Source organism: Panthera tigris, chromosome D3 (assembly GCF_018350195.1).
Source record: "Panthera tigris isolate Pti1 chromosome D3, P.tigris_Pti1_mat1.1, whole genome shotgun sequence".
Classification (NCBI taxonomy): Eukaryota; Metazoa; Chordata; class Mammalia; order Carnivora; family Felidae; genus Panthera; species Panthera tigris.
In genome coordinates, this window is record NC_056671.1 from 7,418,015 (window position 1) to 7,444,354 (window position 26,340).

Consider the following 26,340-nt stretch of genomic DNA (forward strand, 5'->3'; position numbering starts at 1 on the left):
CTTAAAAGATGTAAGTTCTAAACAGTATCATGGCTGAGAGTGAACTGGGTAGGAGAGTGTGTGAGAGCAGCCTGAGGGAAGGGGGCGCCAAAGTCAGGTGCTGCAGGGGTGCGGAGGCTCAGCTTTGGGCCCGTACAGGCAGGACCAGAGGAGGAGCCGGGCACAGAGGCAGGGGTGGGAGAGCATCGGGGACATGGTGGCTCTTACTCCTCACCCCACATCAAGGCAAGACTTGCGCATTGCAGACCAGGAGAGCTGGCAGGAAGGGAGAGGTTAAAGGTCTCGGAAAATCTTTACTGAGCTTAAGAGCCCTATTCACAGAGGGAAGGAACAGAATCCAAAACACCAGGGAAGACTGTGCTTTGAGATGAATGAGAATGTCATCTTGTCAAAAATCAAAGAGAAAGATGAAAGGATGGATGCCGAGAAAGGGGTCCAGAAACCAACACACCAAAATGAGCTGTCAGGATGGCCAAATCCCAGTCCGCAGGTCCTGAGGCCCGGTCTCGTTTTCGAGCGAGAGTCTCCCCCACCCCCTTTACAGCGGCTTTGTGGAGATACAGTTCACACTCCACACAATTCACACCTTTAAAGTGTGCAACTCCATGGTTTTTAGCGTACTCACAGAGCCCTGCCCCATGCCACAATTTTAGAGCATTTACATGACCCCTCAAAGAACCCCGAACCCATCAGCAGTCACTCGCCAGCGATCCCCGCCCACCCCGCCCAGTCCCCTCTCCCTTTTGGTCGTAAACAAGGCTGCTAGACCACTGGATGGCACACAGTGGAAACACTTACAGCAGTTGCCATGTACTGGGAGTCATGCGAGAAGCTGACGTGAGTCACGCTGGTTCTGGAATATTTGAAAGGCTCCGGGGTTTGGTTTTCTAAGGACATTGCATCGAGGATGTAAACTGTCCCTTCGGTGAAGCCGGCTCCAAGAAGGACTCCTGAAATCACAGGCCAGAGAACAATGCTGGAAAAGGACTTCACTCATTCAAGAAACATGGACTCCGGGCCAGGCCTTGTTCTAGGTGCTGAGGAGACAGCAATGAACATGACGGACAAGGACCCTGGACGGAGAAATAGACTGAAAAGCAGGAGTCTCTGGGATGAGTGCTCAGAGACTACTAGGCACCGAACGCTGCAGGGTCCAGAGGGACAAGGTGCGTCATCCGGCCTGCTGGGGGGAGTGCGGTCAAGGTGAACTTCCTGGAGCTGTTACAGCCAAGGGCTGCAGCCATTTGGGTCTGTTTTTGATTTGGAGGCTAAGACAGGCTGATGAAATGAAAATACCTTCAGGGTTATAGGTTAGACTCTGGATGCCAAGCCCCTTCTCAAAGACCCTGCTGAAAAGGTATTTTTTCTTTTCATAATCCCACACTTTGATCATCCCACAGAAACTCCCAATGGCGAGGAGGGGTTGATATGGGTGGCAGGAGATGGCACAAATGGCATCCTTGGGCTCCACGAATAACTTCTCAAGTTTGGTCCCGTCCGTCGTTAAGTGGTACACTGTAGCGTCAGATGTTCCGATGATAAGATTCCTGTTTGCCAGGGAGAGACCAGACACTATCAGCGTTTGCAGGGAACGGGGCACGCCAGCTATTCTGCTTCTAATTGCACATGAAACGCCTCTGTCGTCTGTAATTTAGTGACATTATTAACCCACCATCTCCAAAAATATACTACCAATACCCAACAGCCTCCATTTGCAAGTGAAAAAGCCCACATTTCTACATGTAAATTGAGTCATTAAGTATGCAGATGGACAGTCAGTTGTACAATTAGCTAATCTGCACATGCAAATATTCATTTGTGTATGCAAATATGGAGTTTGGTGCACACATACAGATGTGCCTGCAAATACGGCAAGGGTAATTAAGCAGACTCGCACATAATTCAGTCTCGAAATGTTATGGCTATTAATTATCAAATGCCTTTAACCGCAGCGCTAGGGCAAACTCGGCCTGGAGAAGAGACACCAAGCTACAGCGAGGGACTCCAAACACAACAGAGATTAGAACTCAGGGATAAGCCCTGTCCAGCTTCCAGTCGCTGAAGAGTCTTAATACGAAAATAATGCCTCATCTTAAAAAATGATTAAATAGGGATGATAATCAGCCTTGGAGATCCATCTTCGAGCCCTGCAAAGGACTGAGCGATCCTGTTCTATCACATATGCTAGGAACAAGGTGAACATTCCACCGCATACCAACTATAAGACATCAATCACTTTTTTGGCCACTCAAATGACTAGATTCATTAACAACTTACCTTACGATAAAAAGGTCACCTTTTAAAGTGCAGTCTGGAGGATAGTTTGATTTTTCGGTAGGCGGAGCTGCTGGGGTCTTCGAAAAGGACAGGGTCCTTATGGAGCTCAGTTTGAAGTGGCTGTACCAGTTAACAATGGACAGGGTGCGATCGTAGAACTTAATGTTACCTCTAATATCACCTGTGACAATATAGCTGAAATGGAGAAAAACGTGAGTTTGTTAGCTAACTGTAGTAAGGACCAGATATCTATTGAACAGCTAATCATATGTCAGGCTCTAGACTCTGGGAATTGTAAAAACTTGACCTCATACTACCATCCAAGGCTGATTTTACTGTTATTCCACTTTACATCTAGGAAACTCAGGCTCAGAGAAGTTGAGAAATTTGCTCAAGGCCTGGGTTTGCCAGATTTAGCAAACAGAAATGGAGGTTGCCCAATTAAATTTGAATTTCAGTTAAACAATGAGTAATCTTCTAGCTTAAGTATGTCCCAAATAACGTACGGGACATACTTACACAAGGCAACTTTATCAGGCCCTGTGGCTAGACTATGCAGATGTACCTAATGCAAAATCTGTGCTCTTGCTTTACTCTCCCTGCCTTCCCAGATCAGCCATGTGCAGTGGCAATGGGCAGTGATTTACATTCTCTGCTGTGAAACAGTCTACCAGCCCTCCAATATCACCCAGCCTGGCAATAGGACACAAGCTGCTTTACAAGAAGGCACTGTTGTTAGAGCCATCGTAAAACCCTGTCCAGTCATCACAGCCAAAGGCAGTGCTGCGTGACAAAATGGCTTTTATTTCCAGTCCTCAGATCCATTCCAAATGGGCTTTTTTAAAAAAAGCCTCTAACGTAATTCTAATTGTGGGGGGGGGGGGACAGGGGGATGAATTTCCTCTCATATATGCAAAGTGATTAAATGAGGTTTCTGATTAATAAGCGAGGCAGGTGGGCAGAGTAATTGGCTAGAACACCTTTCACTGCCCTCTGCTGGACAGAAAAGGCAAAACAAGGCAAGTATTTTCAAGACCTTTCCCTTCATGGGCTCCCTGGTCCCGTCTGGGTTTTATTTAACACGGAGAGAGCGGAACAGAGGCCTGGTCTTCACTGGCCCTAACCCCCAAGTAATTAAAGGTTGGTTCATCATCAGCGGCAATTCCATCACCGTCTTCTCCACACGACTATGTGAGGATGGCAATTTACATTTCTCTTTGAAAAGCCATGCCAGACCCTCACTGCTCCCTTTATTAAAAGAAATGAAAGTGAAAAAAAAAAAAAAAAAAAAAAAAAGAAAAGAAATGAAAATGAAAGCAGGGCTTTTGGAAAGCAGATGGCACAGTGGCTCCAATTATATGGGCATGGTCCTTGTCATTTGGCAATTTTCTCCATCACTTTTGGGAACTTCCTAGCATACTAACTTTTTCACCGAGGGCTCCCTTGTGCCAGACGATGTGTTACAAGTTTTACATGCTTTGTCTCACAAAATCCCCATAAAATCACTCTGAGAGCGATAGTATTGTTATGCCCATTTTACAGATGGAAAAATGGAGGCTCAGCAAAGTCCCTTGCCCAGGGTCCCTCAGCAGGGAACAGATGCACCTAGAATGTGAACCCCTTTCTATCTGAGACTAAGGCTTTTAATGATCCTCTCTGAGCCCCCACAACCTCTCAAGTCAGTGAACTTCATAAAGGTCTGTTGTATTTCATCTTTTCATAATGGGTAAGTGTTATTTATTTATTTATTTATTCATTTATTCTGAGAGGGGCGGGGGGAAGAGAACCAGTGGGGAAGGGGCAGAAAGAGGGAGACAGAGGATCTGAAGCAGGCTCTGTGTTGACAAGAGAGAGCCATACATGGGACTTGAATTCACAGACCGTGAGATCATGACCTGAGCCGAAGTCAGGGTCCCTGACTGGCTCAACCAACTGAGCCACTCAGGAACCCTGGTAAGTGTTACTTTGTAATCAGAAAAAAACCCCAACATAGTTATTCACGTTATTTTCTTAAAATTAAAGTATGTAAAATTTAGGGTGCAAAATAAAGTCTAATTAGTGTGGAAGGAAAAACAAGTTACTTTTTGTTTCACCAACACAAAGGGATTTTTAAAAGTAATATATGCCCATGATTAAAAAAATAATAATAAAAGCAAACCAATTAGTACAAATGAGACTATAAAAAGAGGTGAATCTAACCCCCACCCTGATCCTACTTCTCCATTCTTTTCCTCAGAGGCAACAAACATTCCCAGTTAATAACGAATTTCCCCAGAAATAGTCTATGCATATACAAAATACATGTATACATCCAAAAGGGTTTTTTTTTTTTTTTTTCAACGTTTATTTTATTTTTGGGACAGAGAGAGACAGAGCATGAACGGGGGAGGGACAGAGAGAGAGGGAGACACAGAATCGGAAACAGGCTCCAGGCTCTGAGCAGTCAGCACAGAGCCCGACGCGGGGCTCGAACTCACGGAGCGTGAGATCGTGACCTGGCTGAAGTCGGACGCTTAACCGACTGCGCCACCCAGGCGCCCCCATCCAAAAGGGTTTTAAAATACTTTTGTAATCCTTGATAGCTACTTTTTAATTAAGTTAATTACCTATCAACTGTAGTAAGCACAGTGATGCCCTCTTTCTGCAAATGAACCAATTTACAAGGTTTGATATGAGGAAAGTCCAGAGAGGCGGAGGCAGACGATGGGGGGCGGTATATGTCCCAGACAACCAGCTTCCCCTCCATTGTTGCTGAGAGTATTTGTGTTAAATTCAAATGAAAGACTGACTGGGTTAATTTTCCCACGAGCTTGTTGAACGTCTGCGTTTCAAAAGACAGATTACAAGTTACCGTTGGTAATAAATATAAAACAAAACATTTATCAATATGACATTTTATAATATTACACTGAAATACAGTAGGAAAAAGATAAAATCTAAACAAAACAATCACTAACAAATCTCTCCCTGGTGGATTGCCGGGGTGCAGGCAGTTCTGAGCCTCTGAAGGTTTGCTCAGAGCCAAGTGAAGGGTTATGTACTGTGCTAATTAAACTGTTTGCTTAAATCAAATGAAAGAGTGGTTAATCACTTGTTTATACCTGTTCAACTTCTCTTACTTTCAGAGTAAGGGGTTTCAGAGACTGATAAAGAGACTAATGTCTGTCGTGAGCATGCTCCAGTTGTAAGATATCATAAAGTAATTATCCCAGTCTCATAATTATAGCCTTTTTCCCATCAGTAGAAATTAAGTACCATACAGTACAGAAATGCCCCTGACTCCTTATGAAATGTGTGCTACAAAAAATAAGGCACTAGGCCATCTCTCTTAGGCAACATCTTAGAGATGAAGTATAGAAAGGACCCAAAGCAGTGAGTGGAGCCCCACGGTGAATATTTAACAAATGAGTAAATCAAAGAAACTCCACATTTTGTCATGCAAGACAGCATGTCTGCTGCCCGGTTCTCCCAACTACACAGAGAAGACTCTACGGTTTACCTCTATTGCCCTGAACACAAGAGGGTCAGGAAAACGATAGCTGGTTAAGCAAGGGCATCAAGTTCTTTCTAAGAGCAGCTCTGATTCAATACAAGGCATTTTCATCATTTCAAACTACAGACAATCCTCATTGTGGGTTCTGTATCTGCAACTTCACCTCCTCGCTGAAATTAATTTATAACCCAAATCAATCCTTGTGGGACTTTCGATGATCATTTGCGGACGTGCACGTGTGCAGAGAGGCAAAAAAAACTGGACTCTCCCTAGGCGCACGTTCTTAGCTGAGGTCAAGCGAGGATGCGCTCTGCCTTACTTCAGCTCTCAAACTGTAAACAAGTGTCCTTTTCGTGGTCTGTTTAGTGCCATGTTGTTTGCAGTTATGAGGTGCTTTTTGCTGGCGATTTCAGTACTTAAACTGGCCCCAAACAAGATACTGAAATGCTGTGTAGCGTTCCTGAGTGCAGGAAGGCTACGATGTGCCTTCCAGGGGACAGACCTGAGTGAGATAATCTTCATTCAGGCATATGTTCCAGAGTTGTCGGTCGTGAGTCAAAGTTAGTGAATCAACATTACATATTAAATATGGTGTCTTTAAACAAAAACATACATAAAACGAAGTTATGCATCTATCTGTTGACGAAAATGTTAATGACCAGAGGCCGGCAGGAACCTAATAGTGTATTTCACCTAGGAGCAATGACTTCGTATTCACTATCTGAGGTCTGCAGAGACTTGATCCAACGTAACTGCCACGAACAATGAGAACTGACTTTATTTTGCGAAAACTTTGATTTATGAAAAAGAGCTTGCAGACAGAATATTCTCTCCTTGTATTCATCCATCTCATATTTTTTTTTCGGCATGCCCTCTTAAAAAATAAGTTCCTATAAATCATAACAAGAGTGAAGAATGAAAGAAGAAACATCATAAGATGCTCGCCGGGGACAGGTGACATGGGTGTCAAATGCAGAAAATGCTGTAGGAGACAGGACCCCAGTTCCACCTTGGACGGGACATCTGGAGGCGAGCAGGCAAGACAAACAGTTTCCTCCAACCCCTGCTGCACTGCCTTCCCCCTGGTTCTTAAACCTCCCAATACCCCACATCAGGTTTTATTGCTCTGAAAACTGGGTGGCTTAAAAAGGATCCACTCATGTTCAACTATTATATCACTCCAAATTAATTTTCATTCTGTGTCACACACACACACACACACACACACACACACACACACACACACACAAATCTATCGCTGTTTTGGGTATTTTCTCAGGGTAGTCAACTATCATTTCCATAATATTTTATTTTGAACAAAAGTCCATTATTTTCAGCTGGCAATTCAATATGGTGAAGGACCCAAGTAAAAAATTCAAATGATTTCCCAGTGGTTTAATATCAAGACACCAAGAGTAGCCCAAAGCAACTAAGCTCGCACATACATATTTACTCTGCACAAACTCTGACATATAAAAGTGGAACAGGCATACTCACTTTTTCTGTTAAATGTGGGGCACTGTGAGCAAGTATATCTCTCTCTTCACACTATTAAGTACAGAAAAAATAATCACCACTAAAAAAAAGGACCTGGTTTCCAAAAGAAGAATATAACCACAAAATCAAAACAAATGCATCTAAACAGGCTCAGAGCTTTGCAATCTCTATAGATAAGGGAGCCTGCTGCCTCCAGGAACATCTGAAAACATTCTGAAAGAAAAGCAAATGCGTAAAAAAAATGCCACAAATGGTTGTGACTTTAAATGGGAATGAATGCAAATCTGAATTCTACATTTGTAAGGCATTAAAGCTACAATAAATACTGGAAGTAATGACTACCACTGAAAAATCAGTGATTCATTCAATCAGTGTTTTCGTTTTGCATTTTTAACTGAGGTAAAACCCACATAACATAAAATTAACCATTTACCATTTTAAAGTGTATAATTCAGTGACATTTAGTACATTAATAATGCTGTGCAGCCATCACCTCTCCTAGTCCCAGAACACTTTTATCACCCCGAAAGAAAGCCCCCTCTCCATGAAGCAGTCCCACGTGCGGCTCCCGGAGCCCCCAACAACCACCATTCTGCACTCTGTCCCCTGGATTCTCCTGGTCTGGACATTTCATATCAGTGCAATCATACAGCATGTGGTTTGCTGTGTCTGGCTTCCTTCATTTAGCACCATCACCATGCTTTCGAGATTCACCCACATTGCAGCAGGTGTCAGTGCCTCGTTCTTTTTTTATCGCTGAATCATATTCCATTGTATGGATTTGCCACATTGGGTCTGCATTCATGAGCTGATGGACAGTTGGCTTGCTTCTACCTCTTGGTTATTGCAAATAATGCTGCCCTATGAACATCTGTATGCGAGTATTTGTCGGCTTGCCTGTTTTACATTCTCTTGCATTTAGGAATTCCTGAGTCCTGTGGTAAGTTTATATTTAACTTTCGATGTTTTTTTAATCTCATGATTCCACCCTGTATCAGTATACATATTGCTGATCTGTTTGCTAATTCCTATCTATAAAAACCAAGGTCTTGAAAAACCCCGCATTTTAAACCTGTTAAGTACGTTTAAATAAATATTTGACTCATTACTTTAAAAAATTAAATAAGGGGCGCCTGGGTGGCTCAGTCGGTTGGGCGTCCGACTTCGGCTCAGGTCGTGATCTCGCGGTTCGTGGGTTCGAGCCCTGCGTCAGGCTCTGTGCTGACAGCTCAGAGCCTGGAGCCTGCTTCGGATTCTGTGTCTCCCTCTCTCTGCCCCTTCTCCGCTCATGCTCTGTCTCTGTCTCTCAAAGATGAATGAATGTTAAAAAAAAAAATTTTTTTTTTAAATAAATTAAATTAAATTTAAATTATCTGTTTCTGACTTAATGCACTAATTTCCAGTGGGGCTAAAATTAAAATTGTAATTACATAAAAAACATTTCAATACATATTTATTGCTTCCTAAGTGGATACTATATTGTTACATTACCAATATATCTGTATTTAGAGAATGAACACATACTTGTCCCCATATTTAAGACAAACAAAAATATTTCTACTTACCCACAAATAATATATTGCCTGTGTTTTACTATTGCTCACCAATTCTTTATTATTTGTTGGATTAAAAATAAGGTAGTTCTGAAATATAAAGTATAGAAATATATTACATTACAATAAATTTTCTGTTTCTCTCTGGCTAAACTGTTAAAATTAAATAATATTTTTATTATAATAAATAACTGGATAGGAATATAAAACAGAAAAGACATGGCATTTTGTAAACAACAGGAATATAATCTAAACATCGAGTGTTAAAATTAATGGTCTCAAATGTGTTCCCTTTCTCATTTAGTCTTATTTATTATAACTCATCATCTGTAAATTGGAACGAGCAAAAGTCGAACAATATTCACTAATAACCTTTACTCTGTGTCCTTTTGGACAAAAACTGCTGCATCCACATTTCTAAATTTGACAAGGCCACAAGGTAACTTGGAATGAATGCCAAACACTGGAAGGAGTTTCTGATTCCTGCCAAGGCAGCGAATAGCACGGGTTGCCTGGCTCTCTTCCCAAAGAGCCCTGCAGCAACTATGGAAGCGAGGAAACCATGAAATGCAGGAACTAAATCAAATAGCAACAACACGGCTGAAATCCCTCGGGAGACTTAGGCACATGTCCTGCCAGGGTATGTATGTGGAGGGGGGAGGGGCTGGCTGCAACCTGGGGTGAAGGGCTGTAGCCGGTTGCCCTGGAAAACAGGTTCCAGAAACACATCAGGTGCTCAGGGGCACCTGAGCAGGTGGCTCAGTCGGTTGAGCGTCCGACTTCGGCTCAGGTCACGATCTCGCAGTCTGAGTTCAAGCCCCACATTGGGCTCTGTGCTGACAGCTCAGAGCCTGGAGCCTGCTTTGGATTCTGTCTCCCTCTCTGTCTGCCCTTCCCACCCCCCCCCCCCCACTTAAACATAAACATTAAAAAAATTTTTAATATATTTTTTAAAAATTACAAAAAAACAAAAAAAAGCCAACTGTTGAAAACTAACAGAAAATCATAAAAGCATCCAGACTGGGGCAGGAGGGGAAGGAAAGACACATAGCTTTCAAAGGAAGGAACAATAAGATTGATAGCTGACTTCTCAATAGAAATGGTGTAAGTCTGAAGACAGTGGAATAATATCCTGAAAGTATTGAAAGAAGATAACTACCAACCTAAAATCCTATAGTTAGGGAGAACAACCTTCAAAAACAAAGATAATTACCAGAAGAAACGGAAGCATATATCCCTACAAAGACTCGTGCATGAAAGTTCATGCAGCCTTGTTTTCAACAGCTAGAGATAGAAAGAAAACAATGCAAATGTCTTTCAACAGTGAATAGATAAACAAATTGTGTCATATCCACTCAATACACGACTACCATTCAGCATTAACTCAATAAAGGACACAAAGAATAATATAAAGGAATAAACATGTAACAACATGGATGAATCTCAAAAATTAAATTGAGTGAAAGAAGCCAGAGTCCCCCACAAAGAGAGTCCATTCCTGTACAATTCTAGGGTATGGAAACTAATAAAACATTAATAAACAGGAGATAGATGTTGGGAGACAGGTGGAGGGGGAGTTTAAGTTTATTCCCATGCCAATGGGAAGTCACTGAAAGATTTTAAGAGAGGGATATAATTTGTTTGGCTTAAGAACTACTGCTCTGGGGGCGCCTGGATGGCTCAGTGGGCTAAGTGTCCGACTTTGGCTCAGGTCATGATCTCAGGGTTGGTGAGTTCAAGCCCCTCATCAGGCTCTGTGCTGACAGCTCAGAGCCCGGAGCCTGCTTCAGATTCTGTATCTCCCTCTCTCTGCCCCTTCCCCGCTCATGCTCTGTCTCTGTCTCTCAAAAACAAGTAAATCGTAAAGAAAAGAAAAGAAAAGAAAAGAAAAGAAAAGAAAAGAAAAGAAAAAGCAAAAACTGCCTGCTCTGGCTGCCACAGGAAGGCTGGTAGGAGTGCGTCAAAACCGAACCCAGATCAGATGGGAGGGTGTTGTAGTCATGCAGGTGGATGTGATGGCTGTAGAAACAGAGAAGGGAGGCAGGATTTTGGGATGTACCTGGGGGGTACGGAGTACTTAAAAGCCATGGCAATGGATGAGAACAGCCGGGAAGAAGGTGTAGCAAGAGGAGGAGCTCCCACAACTAAACTCTGAGGACCACCAACACGTAGAAGGTAGGCAGTGAACGAGGAGGAGCCCACAGAAGAGCCCGGGAAAGAAGGCCAGTGAGAGAGCCGGAAATGCCCCCAGGCAGGGATGCACCTGAGGACTTAATAGTGCTCATCTGACTTGGTCGCTGTATCACCAGCGACTGTGATAAGGACAGTTTCGGTAGATCTGTGGGTGGGCGGAAGACAGATGAAAAACACCAAAATCTTCATCGACTGTACGATAAATGAGCTGTATTGTACTCAAACGAGGAGAAACTACACAGCAGTGAGAACGGATGAATTACAGCTCAATAATCAACACGGATGAATCTCAGAAACCAGGCGGAGAGAATGAAGCAGTTATGACTCCAAATATGTACAGATTAAAACAGGTGAAACAAAATAGGATAGTACGGAGGGCTACGTACATTGCTGGGGAAAAGTGTAAAGGCAAGCAAGGGAATGGGTAACACAAAACCTGGGACACTGGTTAAGTTGGGAAGCAAGGCTGGAGATGAGATTGGGGAAGGGGGACAAAGGGACTCAGGGTTTGGATGATGTCCTCTTACTTGACCCACCAGTGAGCACACAGGTACATTTCGTTCTCTTCCTTACAATGTACACATTTTACACGGACACCTTATTTAGCAATGAAAACATAAAGAGACCAAATGTTTGGGGCACAAAAAAGATAAAGAAGGAAGAAAGCAAGTGCGGACAGTCATTCTCAGACGTTTTACCGTGAAGAGGCGCAGCGGGCGAGAGCTGGAGGGACATGAACCGTCAGAGGCGGCTTCTTCTCCAAAGAAGAGTGACACTGAAGCCCGTGTGTTTGTGGAGGGGGTAACCACCCAGCAGAGGGAGAGCTGATCACTGCAGGCGAGGGCCGCGTGAGTGGGGAGGGATCCAGTGCAGCCGGCTCTCAAGCAGAGAGAGGGATAAGAGAAGGTGGTAGGTTGAAGGCAGGTTGTAGGCCTGGGGGTGAGAGCAGGCCAGTGTTTGTATCCAATGGCTCTCAGTTTCTCAATGAAAAATGAGAGAAACCATCAGCTGAGAGTAAAGAGAAAGGACCGAAGAGGAAGGAGGAGACGATGTGACACTGTTGTCTCTAGAAACCAAAAAGACAGCCTACTAGAATGGCCAGGCAGTGCTGAGAGCTCCCTCCACATTTGTGGCTCGATGCCAAGTAAAAGGAATCGGCTTAGTTGGGTGGTTCTCTCCAGCCACGTCCAGCCTGCTCAGTCGGGACGCAGAGCAGGCTGTGGGGGGAGTCCATCCAGGCCTAGGGCTGTCTGCAATGCTGCCCGATAGCACTTTACCTTAAGATGGAGACGTTCGATAATCTGCGCCGTCGAAAGCGGCGGCCACTAGCCACATGTGGCTAATGAGTACTTGGAATGTAGTGACACTGAGGAAATGAATTTGTAGTTTTCTTTCATTTCAATGGACTTAAACTTAAGTAGCCGCAGGTACTCAGCAGAGTTTCAGGACACAAAATAAGCTGAGTTTCTGTACACAGGACTAGCAATGAGGAATCCGAGAAGGAGATTAAGAAAATAAATGGATCCACGGGGGCGCCCGGCGGGGGCTCAGTCAGCTGAGCACCCAACTTCAGCTCTGGTCACAATCTCACGGTTCGTGGGTTCAAACCCCACATCAGGCTCTGTGCCGACAGCTCAGAGCCTCGAGCCTGCTTCGGGTTCTGTGTCTCACTCTCTCTCTGCCCCTCCCCTGCTCATGCTCTACCTCTCAAAAATAAATAAACATTAAAAAAAAAATTTTTTTTTAAAGAAAAAGAAAATGGACCCACTTACAATAGCATAAAAATACTTCGGAATAAATTGAGGTGAAAGATTTGTACACTGCAAACTATAAAACACTGCTGAAGGAAATTCAAGAAGACGTAAGTAAATGGAAACACATCTCGTGCCCGTGGATTGTTCTGAGAACAGTAACTACCCAAAGCGATCTACAGATTCCTTGCAGTCTCTATCAAAATCTCAGAGGCATTTTTTGCCCCAATTGAGAAACCCACATGGGGTGGCGGCTACCCTATCAGCTCAGCTTAGAAAACATGTAAGGAAGTTTTTTCACATAAGGGAAGGGAAACAAAAATAATATAAAAACAGGGAGGGGGAAAAACCAGAAGAGACTCGTAACTATGGAGAACAAACTGAGGGTTGCTGGAAGGGGTGTGGGAGGGGGGATGGGCTGAATGGGGAAGGGGCATTAAGGAACCTACTCCTGAAATCATTGTTGCACTATATGCTATATGCTAACTAATTTGGATGTAAATTTTAAAAAATAAAAAAATAAAAAATAAATTTTAAAAAAAGGAAGTTTTTTCCAGGGAAGCGGAGGAAAGTTGGGGGGGTGGGCAGAAGGAGAGAAATGGACATAAGGCTGCGGTATGGTGTGTGCCTGGCTGAGCCTAGTCACCCAGACCCTCTGACTGGGTTCCAGGTCCTGCAAGCCAGGTAGGCAGTTTGCACGGTGTCTGGTGCATAGTAGGCTCTCAGCAAGCGTGCGATGAATGAAGGATGCAATATGAGTAAGACAATGCAGCACAGCAGGGTAAACTTTGTGGGTGCCCTTGGCAAGTCACTTCAAGCAAACCGAGATTAATAACAACTCCCGGATATGAAGAGCAGCTAAGAGCATGCCTCTAGAGTAAGAACGGCTGCTAGCTGGTGACTTCAGACAAATCATCTAACAATAGTAGCATTCCACAGGCCTTACTAAAGTCACGACTCCGACCCAGCATGTTTGCATGGATTGTATGTAAAGAACTTGGCAGAATCTGGCACGTAACAAGTGCTCAGAAAAATACTGCCACTAGCCTCAAAAATAAAACGAGATCATGGAGATGAAAGTGTTTTGTTTTGTTTCTTTACGACCTCTAGTGCACCGTAACAAAACTAGTAAAACAGAAAGTAGGTTTTGACCTGGGCTCGGCGTCGCTGCGGGCAGAGCTTTACAGACTTCAGTTGAGCTCACCTGAAACCCATACTCTTTGGGAAGGTCAAGAGTACACGCTGGCGTTTCCACTGCTAATGTCCACCTCCAGATGCAAACTTTCTGTAACAGCAGATAGAGGAGAATGAGAAAGGTCCTGAAGGCTGCTGAAGTACTCCACACCTGCCGTGGTAACCCTGTAACTTCGGTGAACTGAGGACGGCACTGTGAGCCGAGCCACAGGCAGAGAGCCCCTGACAAGGGGCCAAGGAGTCCGGTCACGAGAGCATCACACACGTCGTGTGGCCTGAGCAGAGCTGCCCACCGGGACGCACGACAGGCCAGCCAGCCCACCAAGGCCGACCCGAAGGGCCTTGTACCTGGATTTCAGCATCTGAGATGGTTGCCAGGTACTTGGCGTCCCGGGTGATGGCTATGGCCCCGATGCCGTTGCCTTCCGGGCAGCTGTCAAATATCGTGTGCACAGGAATGCTGCAAAACAGGACCGGGGAACGAGCATTTGCTGAGGTCTGCCTTGCTTCCCAGACGGACTCATTTCAAAAGCATAACAGCTATGGAGAAACGAAATGTGGTCCAGGCATACAACGGATGGTGACTCGGCCCTAAAAAGGCCTGGTGCACTGACCCAAGTGTACCATGAGTGAGCCCCGAAAGCATCCTGCAACGTGCGAGAAGCCGGTCACAAAGACCATATATTGTATGAGTCCATTAATATGAAATGTCCACAATTAGAAAATCCATAGGGACAGAAAGCAGATCGGTGGCCGCTGGGGCGTGGGGAGGGGGGAACGGGCTTCCCTTTGTTGGGGGATGGAAATATTTTGGAGCCAGATACGGGTGGTGGTAGCACAACACTGTAAGTGTGCTAAGTGCCAGTGGATCGCACACTTAAAATTTTTTTTAATGTTTGTTTATTTTTGAGAGAGAGACAGAGAGAGACAGAGAGAGACAGAGAATGAGCGAAGGAGGGGCAGAGAGAGAGGGAGACACAGAATCCGAAGCAGGCTCCAGGCTCTGAGCTGTCGGCACAGAGCCTGACGCGGGGCTCAAACCCATAAGCTGTGAGATCATGACCTGAGCCGAAGTCAGACGCTCAACCGACTGCGCCACCCAGGTGCCCCTGGATTTGCACTTTAAAATGGTTAATTTTAGGTGTGCCTAAGTGACTCAGTTGAGCATTCAACTCTTGATTTTGGCTCAAGTCATGATCCTAGGGTTGTGGGATCGAGCCCCGTATCGGGCTCCGAGCTGAGCATGGAGCCTGCTCAAGATTCTCTCTCTCTCTCTCTCTCTCTCTCTCTCTCTCTCTGCCCCTCCCCCCTGCATGTGCATTCTCTCTCTAAAATAAAATAATAAAAAATAACAAAATAAAATGGCTAATTTTACATTATGTGAATTTTACCTCAAAAAAAATGAAGAAATAAAACTAATTCATCATCACGTAAATGTGCTATTTGCTGCTTTCATGAAGTTATTGAGCACTGATTCTGTGCCAGGCACAAAGGATGAAAATATGGGGAAAGATGCCTATGACAATCCCAGGCTCCCAGGAAAACGCGTGTCCTCCTACCTAAGTGGGAATGTAAATCAGCAAGCTTTTGGGATGGCAGTTTCACCGCATCTATCAAAATTTTAAATGTATATGCACTAGGACCCAACAATGTCCCTGCTATGGCTTTTTCCCAGAAAAATAATAGCAAAAGTAAACAGAGATAAATATACACTCATGTTCACTGTGGCATGGCTTTAATGGCAAAAAAAAAAAAAAATCTGGAAACAACACCAATATCCATGGATGTAGAAATTGTTTAAAAATATTATGACAGGTGGGGCAGGGGGCGCCTGGGTGACTCAGTCGGTTAAGCTTCTGACTCTTGATTTTGGCTCCGGTCATGATCTCACTCTACGTGAGCTGGAGCCCCGTATCAGGCTCTGCACTGACAGTGCGGAGCCTGCTTGGGATTCTCTCTCTCTGCTTCTCTGCCCTTCCCCTGCTCGTGCTCGCTCTCTCTCTCTCTCTCTCTCTTTCAAAATAAGTAAATAAATAAAATACAAAAATAAAATAAATTAAAAAGTATATTATGACATAACCGCATAATGAAAAACTATGCTACTTTTAAAAAGAATGAGGTAGATGTGGGAAGGTGTCCAGATTTTGCAAAAAAAAAAAAAAAAAAAAAAGCAAATTGTGAAACAGCATACAGAGCATCATCCTAAGTGAGGGAGGGAGAGTGTGTGTGCATTTATGTGCACAGAAAAGTCTGGAGGAATGGACTCCCAACTACACATGGGTGACTCTGAAGGTGTGTTTGGGTGAGGAGGGACTTCGTCTGTTTATCCTCACTCACTTCTGCACTGTGTCACTGGCAAGACCGCAGAAGTGTAGGCAGTAGGCAAAGGCCTGTCACAAGCGGAATTTAATTAGATACTTAAATATGAGAGAGAGCCAAAGAAATGCAGGAGACAGCAGAAGCAAGGATGGGAATGATGTAAGTGAGGGGCAGTGGAGCGGGGGGGGGCCCTGACTTGCCCTAGAGGTGAAGAGGAGGTGGTAGGGACAGGGACTGATGGTTCCCCATTGTTTTTCATTATAGAGCCCTTGTCACCCAACTGGCTGGGACCAAGTGTCTGCCCCGGCTGAGGACCTGGCCGGTTCCCTGTCACTCAAGAAGATTTCCTCACCCTGGGAAGTACCCCCCAAATTCACTTGGGAGGCAGTCCTGTTATTACTACAAATGCCACGGCGATGCCCTTAGTGGGGAAAAGCGTCTTGTCCCTGTGGATATTCAGAATTCAACCTAGGGACGATGATGTCGGTCGGGCCTGTACCACAAACGTATCGGTGGTAAGAGAATTTGGTCATTTTGTTTAGGAATGGGTGATGTTTAGGAGAACTTAACATCTCAGAGTCTCTGATGGATTAGATTTGTGATTCTAATTTAAGGTCTGTAGTTGATTTAGACTTACGATTTCAAATTCAAATCGCACTGGGTTTATAAACAATATTAGACTACTTATGAGAACTTAAAATTTGCCATAGTTATGTCTAATTTATTAGACTTATAAGAATTACTTAAGTACGGGTGAAGGGTTTATTTTTTAGTAAGACTACTAAAGAACTTAAAGATAAAACCAAATATATTCAATTTCTAAGTGCAGTTTAAAAATGCTTAAAAGGAGTTAATAATCAAATTTGTGAGTGGGGCCAAACATTAATCAAAACCCCCTTAAAGGCAATTGCAAAAATGTGCTAGATTTATAAAAGCAGTAAGATTTATAAGTTGAGCAAAAGGCTTAAGGAAAAACTGTGGCTTTTAGTTTATAACTTTAATAAAGTGAACATTAACTCTAAAACCAAATAATCTTTTCTGGGCCCCAAAGTCATCATTTCCTATATCATAAACTCATATCGACATACTGAATTGCTAAGCACAGACGCACTTTACTTTGTAACTGGGAAAAAATATCGCTGCCAGAGCCGCCCCCAGTCTGGTGAGGGAGACAGCTTTACAAGCAAGAGAGAAGCAAAGAATAAACACTGTCTAAGGGGCCAGCGGTGCCTGGGGAAGGGGAGCCGTGAGCAACGGCTTCAGAGAAGAGACACACACGAGGGGCCCCCCTCCTACCTGTGGACTCTCTCTCACGGGATATAAAAACGCTCCCTCGTGTGTTAAGGCAGATGTCCCAGTACTTGCAGCTGAAAGTATGTGACAGCCACAGATGACAGCCAGTCATATAGACGGGGAATTTCACTTTCTAGGGGACCTGCTCCCATGGCTATGAATCAAGGTGCGTATTCCCTGTGACACAGGCTGGGCCGGCAATGGCCGGCCTCTGAATGGTTTTAAGCAGGCGAGAAACACAATCAGATTCTGTGTTTGGGAAAAGATCACACTCAAAATGCTATGGAGACGGGGCACCCGGATGGCTCAGTTGGTTGAGCATCCGACTCTTGATTTTGGCTCGGATATGACCCCAGGGTCGTGGGATTGAGCCCCACATCAGGCTCCATACTGAGCTTTGAGCCTGCTTAAGACTCTTTCTCTCTCTCTTTCTTTTTTTCTCTCTCTCTCCCTCTGCCATTTTCCCCAGCTCATGCTCTCTCTTTAAAAAAAAAAAAAAAAAGGAGGAGGTGCCTGGGAGGCTCTGTGGGTTAAGCATCTGACTCTTGACTTTGGCTCGGTCATGATCTTGCGGTTCATGAGTTCAAGCCCCGTGTCAGACTCTGTGCTGACAGCACAGAGCCTGTTTGGGATTCTGTCTCCTCATTTTCTGCCCCTCCCCCACCCGTGTTTGCTCTCTCTCTCTCAAAATAAATAAACTTTTTTTTAAAAAAGGAAAAAAAAGGGGCACCTGGGTGGCTCAGTCGGTTAAGCATCCGACTTCGGCTCAGGTCATGATCTCACAGCTCGTGAGTTCGAGCCCCGCATCGGGCTCTGTGCTGACAGCTCAGAGCCTGGAGCCTGCTTCAGATTCTGTGTCTCCCTCTCTCTCCTCCACTCCTCCACTCCACTCCTCCTCCACTCATGCTCTGTCTCTGTCTCTGTCTCTCTCTCTCTCTCAAAAATAAATAAACATTTAAAAAATGTTTTTTTAATAAAATGATTTTTAAGAGTGCCAGGGTAGCTCAGTCACTGGCTGTGTCTGACTCTTGGTTTTGGCTCAGGTCACGACCTCATGGTTCACGAGCTCCAGCCCCGCATCGGGCTCTGTGCTGACGGTGTGGAGCCTGCTTGAGATTCTCTTGCTCTTTCCCCTTCTGCCCCTCCCCTGCTCACTCTCTCTCTAAAAAATAAATAAATAAACATCTAAAAAATATAAATAAAGTGATTTTTAAAAATCAACAGGTGAACAAATAAGCAGAACTGGTATATCCATGCAACAGAATCTCGAGCAGCTAGAAAAAGAAAGGAAGCATTGGGTCAAGCTACCACACGGCAGAACTTTGGAAACATGCTGAGAGAGAGAAGGCAGATGCAAAAAGCCACGGGCAAGTCCACTGACATGAACTAGCAACAGGCAAATCTATGGAGACAGGAAGCAGATCAGGGGCTGTTGGGAGGGAGAAGGGGGAGCTCACTGGCACAGAGTTTCTGTTTGGGGGGGGTGATGAAAATGTTCTGGAAATGGTGGTGATGGGTGCATAACACTGTGAATGCAATGAATGTCACTGAATTATACATTTAAAAGTCATTAAGATGGTCAATGTTATGTTATGTATTTTTACTACAATAAGACAAAATCAGTGTCCCGGAGGCTGGACTGCAAGAGTGAAGCTGGAGAGAAGGAGGCCGGCCGGGCCAGAGAGGGTGGGCAGGGGCACCCGGGAAGAGATACAACAGGGCTTGGGGACATTTTAGCAGGAGATACCCATGGGACATCCAGGTGGAATGTTCTCCGGCAGCTTCCTCATCAGTGAAAACAGGAAGTGTTGAGGTGGTTATTTTTTAATGCTTATTCATTTTTGAGAGAGAGAGGTGGTGGGGAAAGTTCAGATAGAGAGGGGGACAGAGGATCTGAAGTGGGCTCTGCGTTGATAGCAGACAGCCCGACGCGAGGCTCGAACTCACGAATCCTGAGATCATGACACGAGCCAAAGTCAGACGCTTATTTGACGGAGCCACCCAGGTGCCCCAATATTGAGGTGGCATTGAAATGAAGACAGTGTGGTTTCAAGTCCCAGGTCTGCTGCTTCCTGGTTGGAGAACAATACCAAAGCATCCTCAGGCCGTGGCCAAGGAAAGGCCAGAGGAAGCGAGACTCAGAAGAGTCTGAGAAGGAAGAGGCAGTAAGTCGGATGAGAACCAGAGGACGTGGTATCAGAGAAGCCAAGGAAATGAAGAGTGTCAAATGCCACTGAGATGTCCAGTAAGATGAGGACCAGGGTTAGGTAACATGGCCCTATCCAGGTCACCAGTCACCTGGGGACCTGTGTCTTAGAAGATCCAATATAACTTTCCAGAACACTCCAGAGCATTAAACACACCTTCTTCCTAATCTAGCCCAACTGGACTCGTCCACTCCCAACCAGAGCCTTACAATCTTGTCAACTAATCCCGCACTGCTCTCTGCCTCTAGGACCAGGAATTAAGAAAGAAAACTCACATATAAACATCCGTCACGGGCCAGGTACCGTGCTCTACTGGCCTCTATGACAGTCCTGTAAGGTAAGTGTAGTGGGTTGAAGGGCCCCCTTCAAAAGTCATGTCCACCCAGAACCTCAGAATGTGAGCGTTATGTGGGATAGGGTCTTAGCAGGGGTAGTTTGTTAAGATGAAGTCCTACTGGATTAGGATGAACCCTAAATTCAATGACTGCTGAATTCACAGAAGAGAAGACACAAAGAGATACACAGGGGAAAATGCCATGTGAAGACAGAGGCAGAGACTAGAGGGATCAGTCTACCAGCCAAGGACTGCCAAGGGCTGCCAGCCACCACCAGCAGCTGGGAGAGAGGCCTGGAACAGATTCTCCTTCGGAGGCCCAGAAGGGACCACCCTTGCAGGCACCCTGGTTTCAGACTTCCAGCCTCATGAACTGTGAGGGAGTAACTTGCTGTTATTTTAGGCCCCTCGGTGTGTGGTAATTTCTTAGAGCATCCCAAGAAAACTAAAACAGTAGGTATGATTAGCCTCTTCCTTTTGCAGGTGGGGAAAGTCACTTCACTTCTCTGGGCCTCCAAGCTGGGTTTGTGTGAGTTAACCTCCCTCAGCCCCGTCTACTCTGGGACACCGCCAAACCAGGTTTCTGGGCCTCGGGAGCCAAGAATCGTAAACGGGAAATTCACCAAGGTAATGTCACTCAAGGCAACAAGATGGCCAGCCTCCCCCAGGTCCCCTAGCCCCTCACCCTGCATCCCATCACTGGTTTCTGCACGCCCAGGCCAGATCGCTCGTCCGTCCTGCCCACAGTGGCAGACACAGGACACTAAGTAGGAGAAAGCATGGTGGCTCCAAGCCTACCCTGTGAAGGAGTCCCATATAATTATCAGGCAGTTGGGCCCTTTGTCGGCCGTGGCAATCCACCGCCTATCTTCACTGATGCAGAGGCAGGAGATCACATTGGGGTGGCCCTGCAGAAATGGAGAGAAAATGTTTTGAAACCTCAAGGACACGGCCCAGGCTTGGCACTGGTAGGAGTGACTGGGGCCCCAGAGAGAACGGAGCTCCCCGTCCAGGTTCATCTGGCTGAAAATTCCATGCCCACTGGCTTTCCCTGGCATTTCTCCATAGCCAGCGGCGTTCAAGTTTGCTCCCCCTCGAAACACCTGGATAAGCCCCACTGCCCACAAGAACAGGGGTGTCCTACAGGTATAGGCATGTCCCCCACTCTGAACCCAGGTTGAGAATAAATGTTGGGGTTCTGCCTAGTCCCCTGGAAGCTCCCTGCCGGCCTCATCGCCCTAAAACAGTGTCCACATCAGGTCACTGAGCAGCTCTGGAGCAAAAGGTTCCTCGCTGGTCTATCTGCTTTCATTCCCAGCCCCCTATAATCCTTTCCCGGTAACTCAGGAATCTTCTGGAAACACAGAAAAAAACGGTAGTGCTCCCTGCCAGGAAATAGCCTATTTCCACCCTTCTTCATCTTCCCTCGCTCACTCTGCACCAGCCATCCTGGCCTCCTTTCTGGGCCCCACGCACAGGCCTGCAAACTCAGTCTAGAATGCTCCTCCCCAACCTGTCCCTGGTTGATTCATTTTCATCAGTCAGATCTCGGCATGAAGGGCATGTCTGCATTCCCAGGCAACCCAATCTGAGGTCCGGCTCTCACTCTTGACCTCTCCCCTATAGCATTCCCACATTTCCTTTGGAGTGCTTGTTATAATTCATAGTTATGTATTTATGAGACTATAAGCTCCACAAGGTGGGGGGGACTGGATCTGTTTTCTTCATGACTACAGACCCAGAATCTGCAACAGATGTTATGAGAAATATCTGTGGAATGAATGAATGAATGAATGGTCAAGGCCTTTCCCAGCCAGCTCACTCTGACCTGCCTGGCATTGTCCCCATTTCTCAGCCCCTCTGCCCACTCCCGCTTCTTCCTGACTCTGCAGACACCAGCTCTCCCTTCTCCCTGTGCCATTACCACTGTGCGCAGTCCCACACACTCAACTGAGCTCCGCAGGGTGGTGCTGGCTGGTTTCGTGTGTATTCCTGGCCTTCTAGAGAGCAACTTTTTCCAGCTGCACCCACATGGCTTGGATCCCTGGCACAACGGACTATGGGAAAATCCTTTGTGATGTTTTTGACCTAGGTATTGATTAAAGCAGGTCCTTATTAAAATATATGTCCATTGAAAAGGGTAACATGGAACTGTTCATCGGGTTAATAAGTGGAAAGTCCGAGAAGTCCAAAAAAGGAAGACATTTGGTCAGGTAAATGATGAAAATGTCAGGAACGGAGGAAGCAGAAAATGTCAGGAACGGAGGGGAAGGCAGGCATGTGGGACACTTGGGGAGGCACAGAGGGCGCTGAAAACAAATAAAGGTGTTCAAGTGGGGGGGACAGGACAGGACAAAACCAACCTACTCAATACTTTCAAGTCAGGGGACCTGGATTCAAGACCTGGCTTCATGTGCAGGCTCAGGCAAGTCAGTTAACCTGCTCTGAGCCTTTGCTTTTTCTTCTGTACAATGGGAATATGAACACCCACTTCTCAGCATGATTATAAGGATCAACGAATGCCCTTTTAAACCTGCAAAGGGTTCGAATCCCTGCTGAAGCCTTTTGTGTTCCCCCCAGATGTGTGGAGACAACATGATCTATCCTGACCACATTTTTAGGGAAATGCAGAAAAAAAAAAATACAAATGCTTTAAATTCTTGTTGCTATAAAATTAAAAGCAATTGCTATTTGTTAATTGATTCTGATTAGGATCAGACAGACAATGAGTAATAAAATGTGTTTCTAAAGACAAGATTTGCTATAGTTCAGAAGAGAGGTAGGAAAACACGATGGTGATATAATGAAGTCAGCCCTTGCAGCAAAAACCAAAATGCTGTAGTCTAGTGAAAAACCACCTCTTTTGCTTGTGGTAAAAACAGAACAAAACGAAAAACAAAAACCAGAAACCTTGCGTACCTGAAGATGGTGCTGATTATTATTGAAAACGTTGTAGATGACCGCGGTGTGAGCGCAGACATACAGAAGAACTCTCTGGCTTTCATCTCGAATATAGTAAACAGGAAGAGAACTGTTCCAGCCAAAAGACCAGGTCAAGGTCTGGAAGACAAAGGTAAAACCAGCAAGACACTAAGTGTGCCGAGGCCAGAGCTAGGATGCTAGGCGCTCCTGGCACAGTCTCTGGAGGAGAAAGATTCCACATCATCAGTCCAAAGAGGAGAAATCACTTCAAGAAAGTCCTCAGCCACGTGCTACAGTGTGGATGACCCTTGAAGCCATGACTCTGAAAGAGGCCAGACACACAGGTCCGCAGAGTGTGTGACTCCATCCACAGAGACAGAAGGTAGATGAGCGGCTGCGGGGCGGCTGGAAGAGGGGGTGGGGAGTGACTGCCAAGGGGGATGGATTTCTCTTGGGGGGGATGAAAATGTTCTGGAATTGCATAGTGGTAATGGTTGCACACCCTTGTGAACAGGCTAAAGACCGATGAACTGTACACTTAAAAGGTAAATTCTGGGGTGCCTGAGTGGCTCAGTCGGTTAAGCATCCGACTCTTGGTTTGGGCTCAAGTCATGATCTCACAGCTCGTGGGTTTGAGCGCTGCTGGTGCAAAGCCTGCTTGGGATTCTCTCTCTCTCCAACCCTACGCTGCTTGCTCTCTCTCTCAAAATAAATAAAAAAAAACTTAACAAAAAATGCTTGAGGGTAAATTTCATGAGGATGTAGAGGAATCGGGACCATGGTGCACTCCTGGTGGGAATGTGAAATGGTGCAGCTGCTACGGACACACCAAGGGGACTCCTCAAAAACTTGAAAACAGAATTACCACGTAATGCAGCAAGCACACTTCTGGGCACGCACCTAAAAGAACTGAAAGCAGGGTCTCAAAGAGACATTCATACACCCAGGCTCATAGCAGCATCTTTCACAAAAGCCAAAAGGTAGGGCCGCCTGGGTGGCTCAATTGGTTAAGCAACCGACTTTGGCTCAGGTCATGATCTCATGGTCTGTGAGTTCGAGCCCCACTGGGCCATGTGCCGATAGCTCAGAACCTGAGCTGTTCCTCATATGAGCCGCCCTGTATGTTCCGAACTACATTAAACGCTTTATATGCATGGTGCCATGTGCCGACAGCTCAGATTCTGTGTCTCCCTCTCTCTCTCTGCCCCTCCCTGGCTTGTACTCTGTCTCTCTCTCTCTCAAAACTAAGTAAACATTAAAAAAAAAAAAAAAAAAAAGCCAAGCCACCCAAGTGTCCATTGACAGATGAATGGACAAACAAAATGTGAATATCATTCAGTCTTCAAAAGGAACGAGTTTCTGACACACTCTACGACATGGATGAACCTGGAGGACACCGTGTAAGTGAAATCCACCAGTCACAGCAAGACAAACACTGTAGGATTCCACTTACATGAGGTCCCTAGAGGAGGAGTCAGATCCACAGAGACAGAAAGTAGAACGGCGGTTACCAGGGGCCGGGCTGGGGAATGGGGAGTTGTTGTTCAATGGGTAGGGAGTTTCGGTTTTGCAAGATGAGCTCCAGGCAGTGGTTGCACCTCAGCGTGAAAGTACTTACTACTACACTGTATACTTAAAAATGGTTAAGATGGGGGGGCTCAGTGGATTAAGCAGCTGACTCTTGATTTCGGCTCAGGCCATGGTCTTACCATTCGTGAGTTTGAGCCCCGTGTCAGGCTCTGCGTGGACAGTGTGGAGCCTGCTTGGGATTCTCTCTCTCCCTCTCTCTCTCTCTCTGCCCTTCCCCCGCTCACTCGCTCTGTCTCTCTCTTGCTCTCTCTCCCTCTCTCAAAATAAATAAACAAACATTAAAAAAATAACAACAACAGATCAACATCGGCTCATCAACTGTGACAAATGTCCCATGCTAATGCAAGATATTAATGAAAGGAGAACCTAGGCATGGAGGAGTCACAAGGGAGTAGAAGGGAATTCTATTTTTCATTCAGTTTGCTATAAACCTAAACTCCTCAAAAATACAGTCCATTTAGGGGTGCCCGGTGGTGGCTCAGTCGGTAGAGTGTGCGACTCTTGATCTCAGGGTCATGAGTTCCAGCCCCACACTGGGTGTAGAGATTACTTAAAAAAAAACAAAAACAAAAAACCAGTCCATTTAAAAAATTAACTAACACCAGGCGCCTGGGTGGCTCAGTTGGTTAAGCATCCAACTCTTGATTTCGGCTCAGATCATGATCTCATAGTTTGTGGGATTGAGCCCCGGGTCCGGCTCTGCGCTGACAGCTCGGAGTCTTTGGGATTCTCGCTCTCTCTCTGTCTCTCTCTCTGCCCCTCCCCAGCTCACATGCGCTCTCTCAAAATAAGTAAGCTTAAAAAAAATTAACTAAGGCCAATTAATCGAATGTGGTGTTGTCTAAAGCGATGGCTAAGTGATTAGAGATTTTTAGTAACTCGTTCATTCGGCATTAACAGAACTTCCTTGTCAAGCAGTGCTCCCATTAATTGAAACCACACAGTATTCATTGCATTTTGCACTCATGGTGACCAATCACGAAGATAGCCATCTCTTATGGCAATCTTTTCCCGTAAAACATGAAAACAAAACGTTATTGTCAAAACCAGATTTCACTACATTTGACAGTCACAAGATCCCCTCTCATGAATGCAGGATACCCTTCTTTCTTGGCTGGAGACAGTGTCCATGAGCCCCATGGGCCACTCCAGGCCTTTGGGATGAGGCAGGGGACCCCAAAGGAAACGGAGGGTGCCACGGGCACAGAGAGAGATTCAGAAGCACGCTCACTGAAGCACCTCTAGTGAGAACACGAAATCAGAAGGAACATAAATGGCCATCAATAATAGGGAAATGCCTGAATTTAAAATGAAGAAATGGGGGCAGGCACCTGGGTGGCTCAGTTGGTTAAGCGTTCAACTTCGGCTCAGGACATGATCTCACATTTCTTGAGTTCCAGCCTCTGTGCTGACAGCTCAGAGCCTGGAGCCTGCTTCGGATTCTGTGTCTCCCTCTCTCTCTGTCCCTCACCCAATCACGCTCTGTCTCTCTCTCAAAAATAAATAGACATTAAAAAACATTTTTTTAGGGGCACCTGGGTGGCTCAGTCAGTGGAGTGTCCGACTTCGGCTCAGGTCATGATCTCACCATTCATGAGTTCAAGCCCTGTGTCTGGCTCTGTGCTGACAGCTCGGAGCCTGGGGCCTGTTTCAGATTCTGTGTCTCCCTCTCTCCCTGCCCTTCACCCACTGTCTCTCCCTGTCTCTCAAAAATGAA

At 45.5% G+C, this 26,340-nt stretch overlaps 1 protein-coding gene across 1 annotated transcript in view; it reads right to left on the bottom strand.

Annotated features, from left to right (window-relative positions):
* Positions 1-26,340, bottom strand: part of CFAP251 (cilia and flagella associated protein 251) — a 66,795-nt gene that overhangs the window by 36,008 nt on the left and 4,447 nt on the right. Inside the window, exons 5-14 of the mRNA XM_042962186.1 lie at positions 23,031-23,171; positions 20,910-21,019; positions 14,307-14,418; positions 13,969-14,049; positions 8,833-8,910; positions 7,268-7,318; positions 4,884-5,098; positions 2,278-2,472; positions 1,297-1,547; positions 799-950 (exon numbers count right to left, since the gene is read on the bottom strand). Of these exons, the coding sequence (XP_042818120.1) occupies positions 799-950; positions 1,297-1,547; positions 2,278-2,472; positions 4,884-5,098; positions 7,268-7,318; positions 8,833-8,910; positions 13,969-14,049; positions 14,307-14,418; positions 20,910-21,019; positions 23,031-23,171 (1,386 nt within the window). The remainder of the gene's footprint in view (positions 1-798; positions 951-1,296; positions 1,548-2,277; positions 2,473-4,883; positions 5,099-7,267; positions 7,319-8,832; positions 8,911-13,968; positions 14,050-14,306; positions 14,419-20,909; positions 21,020-23,030; positions 23,172-26,340) is intronic.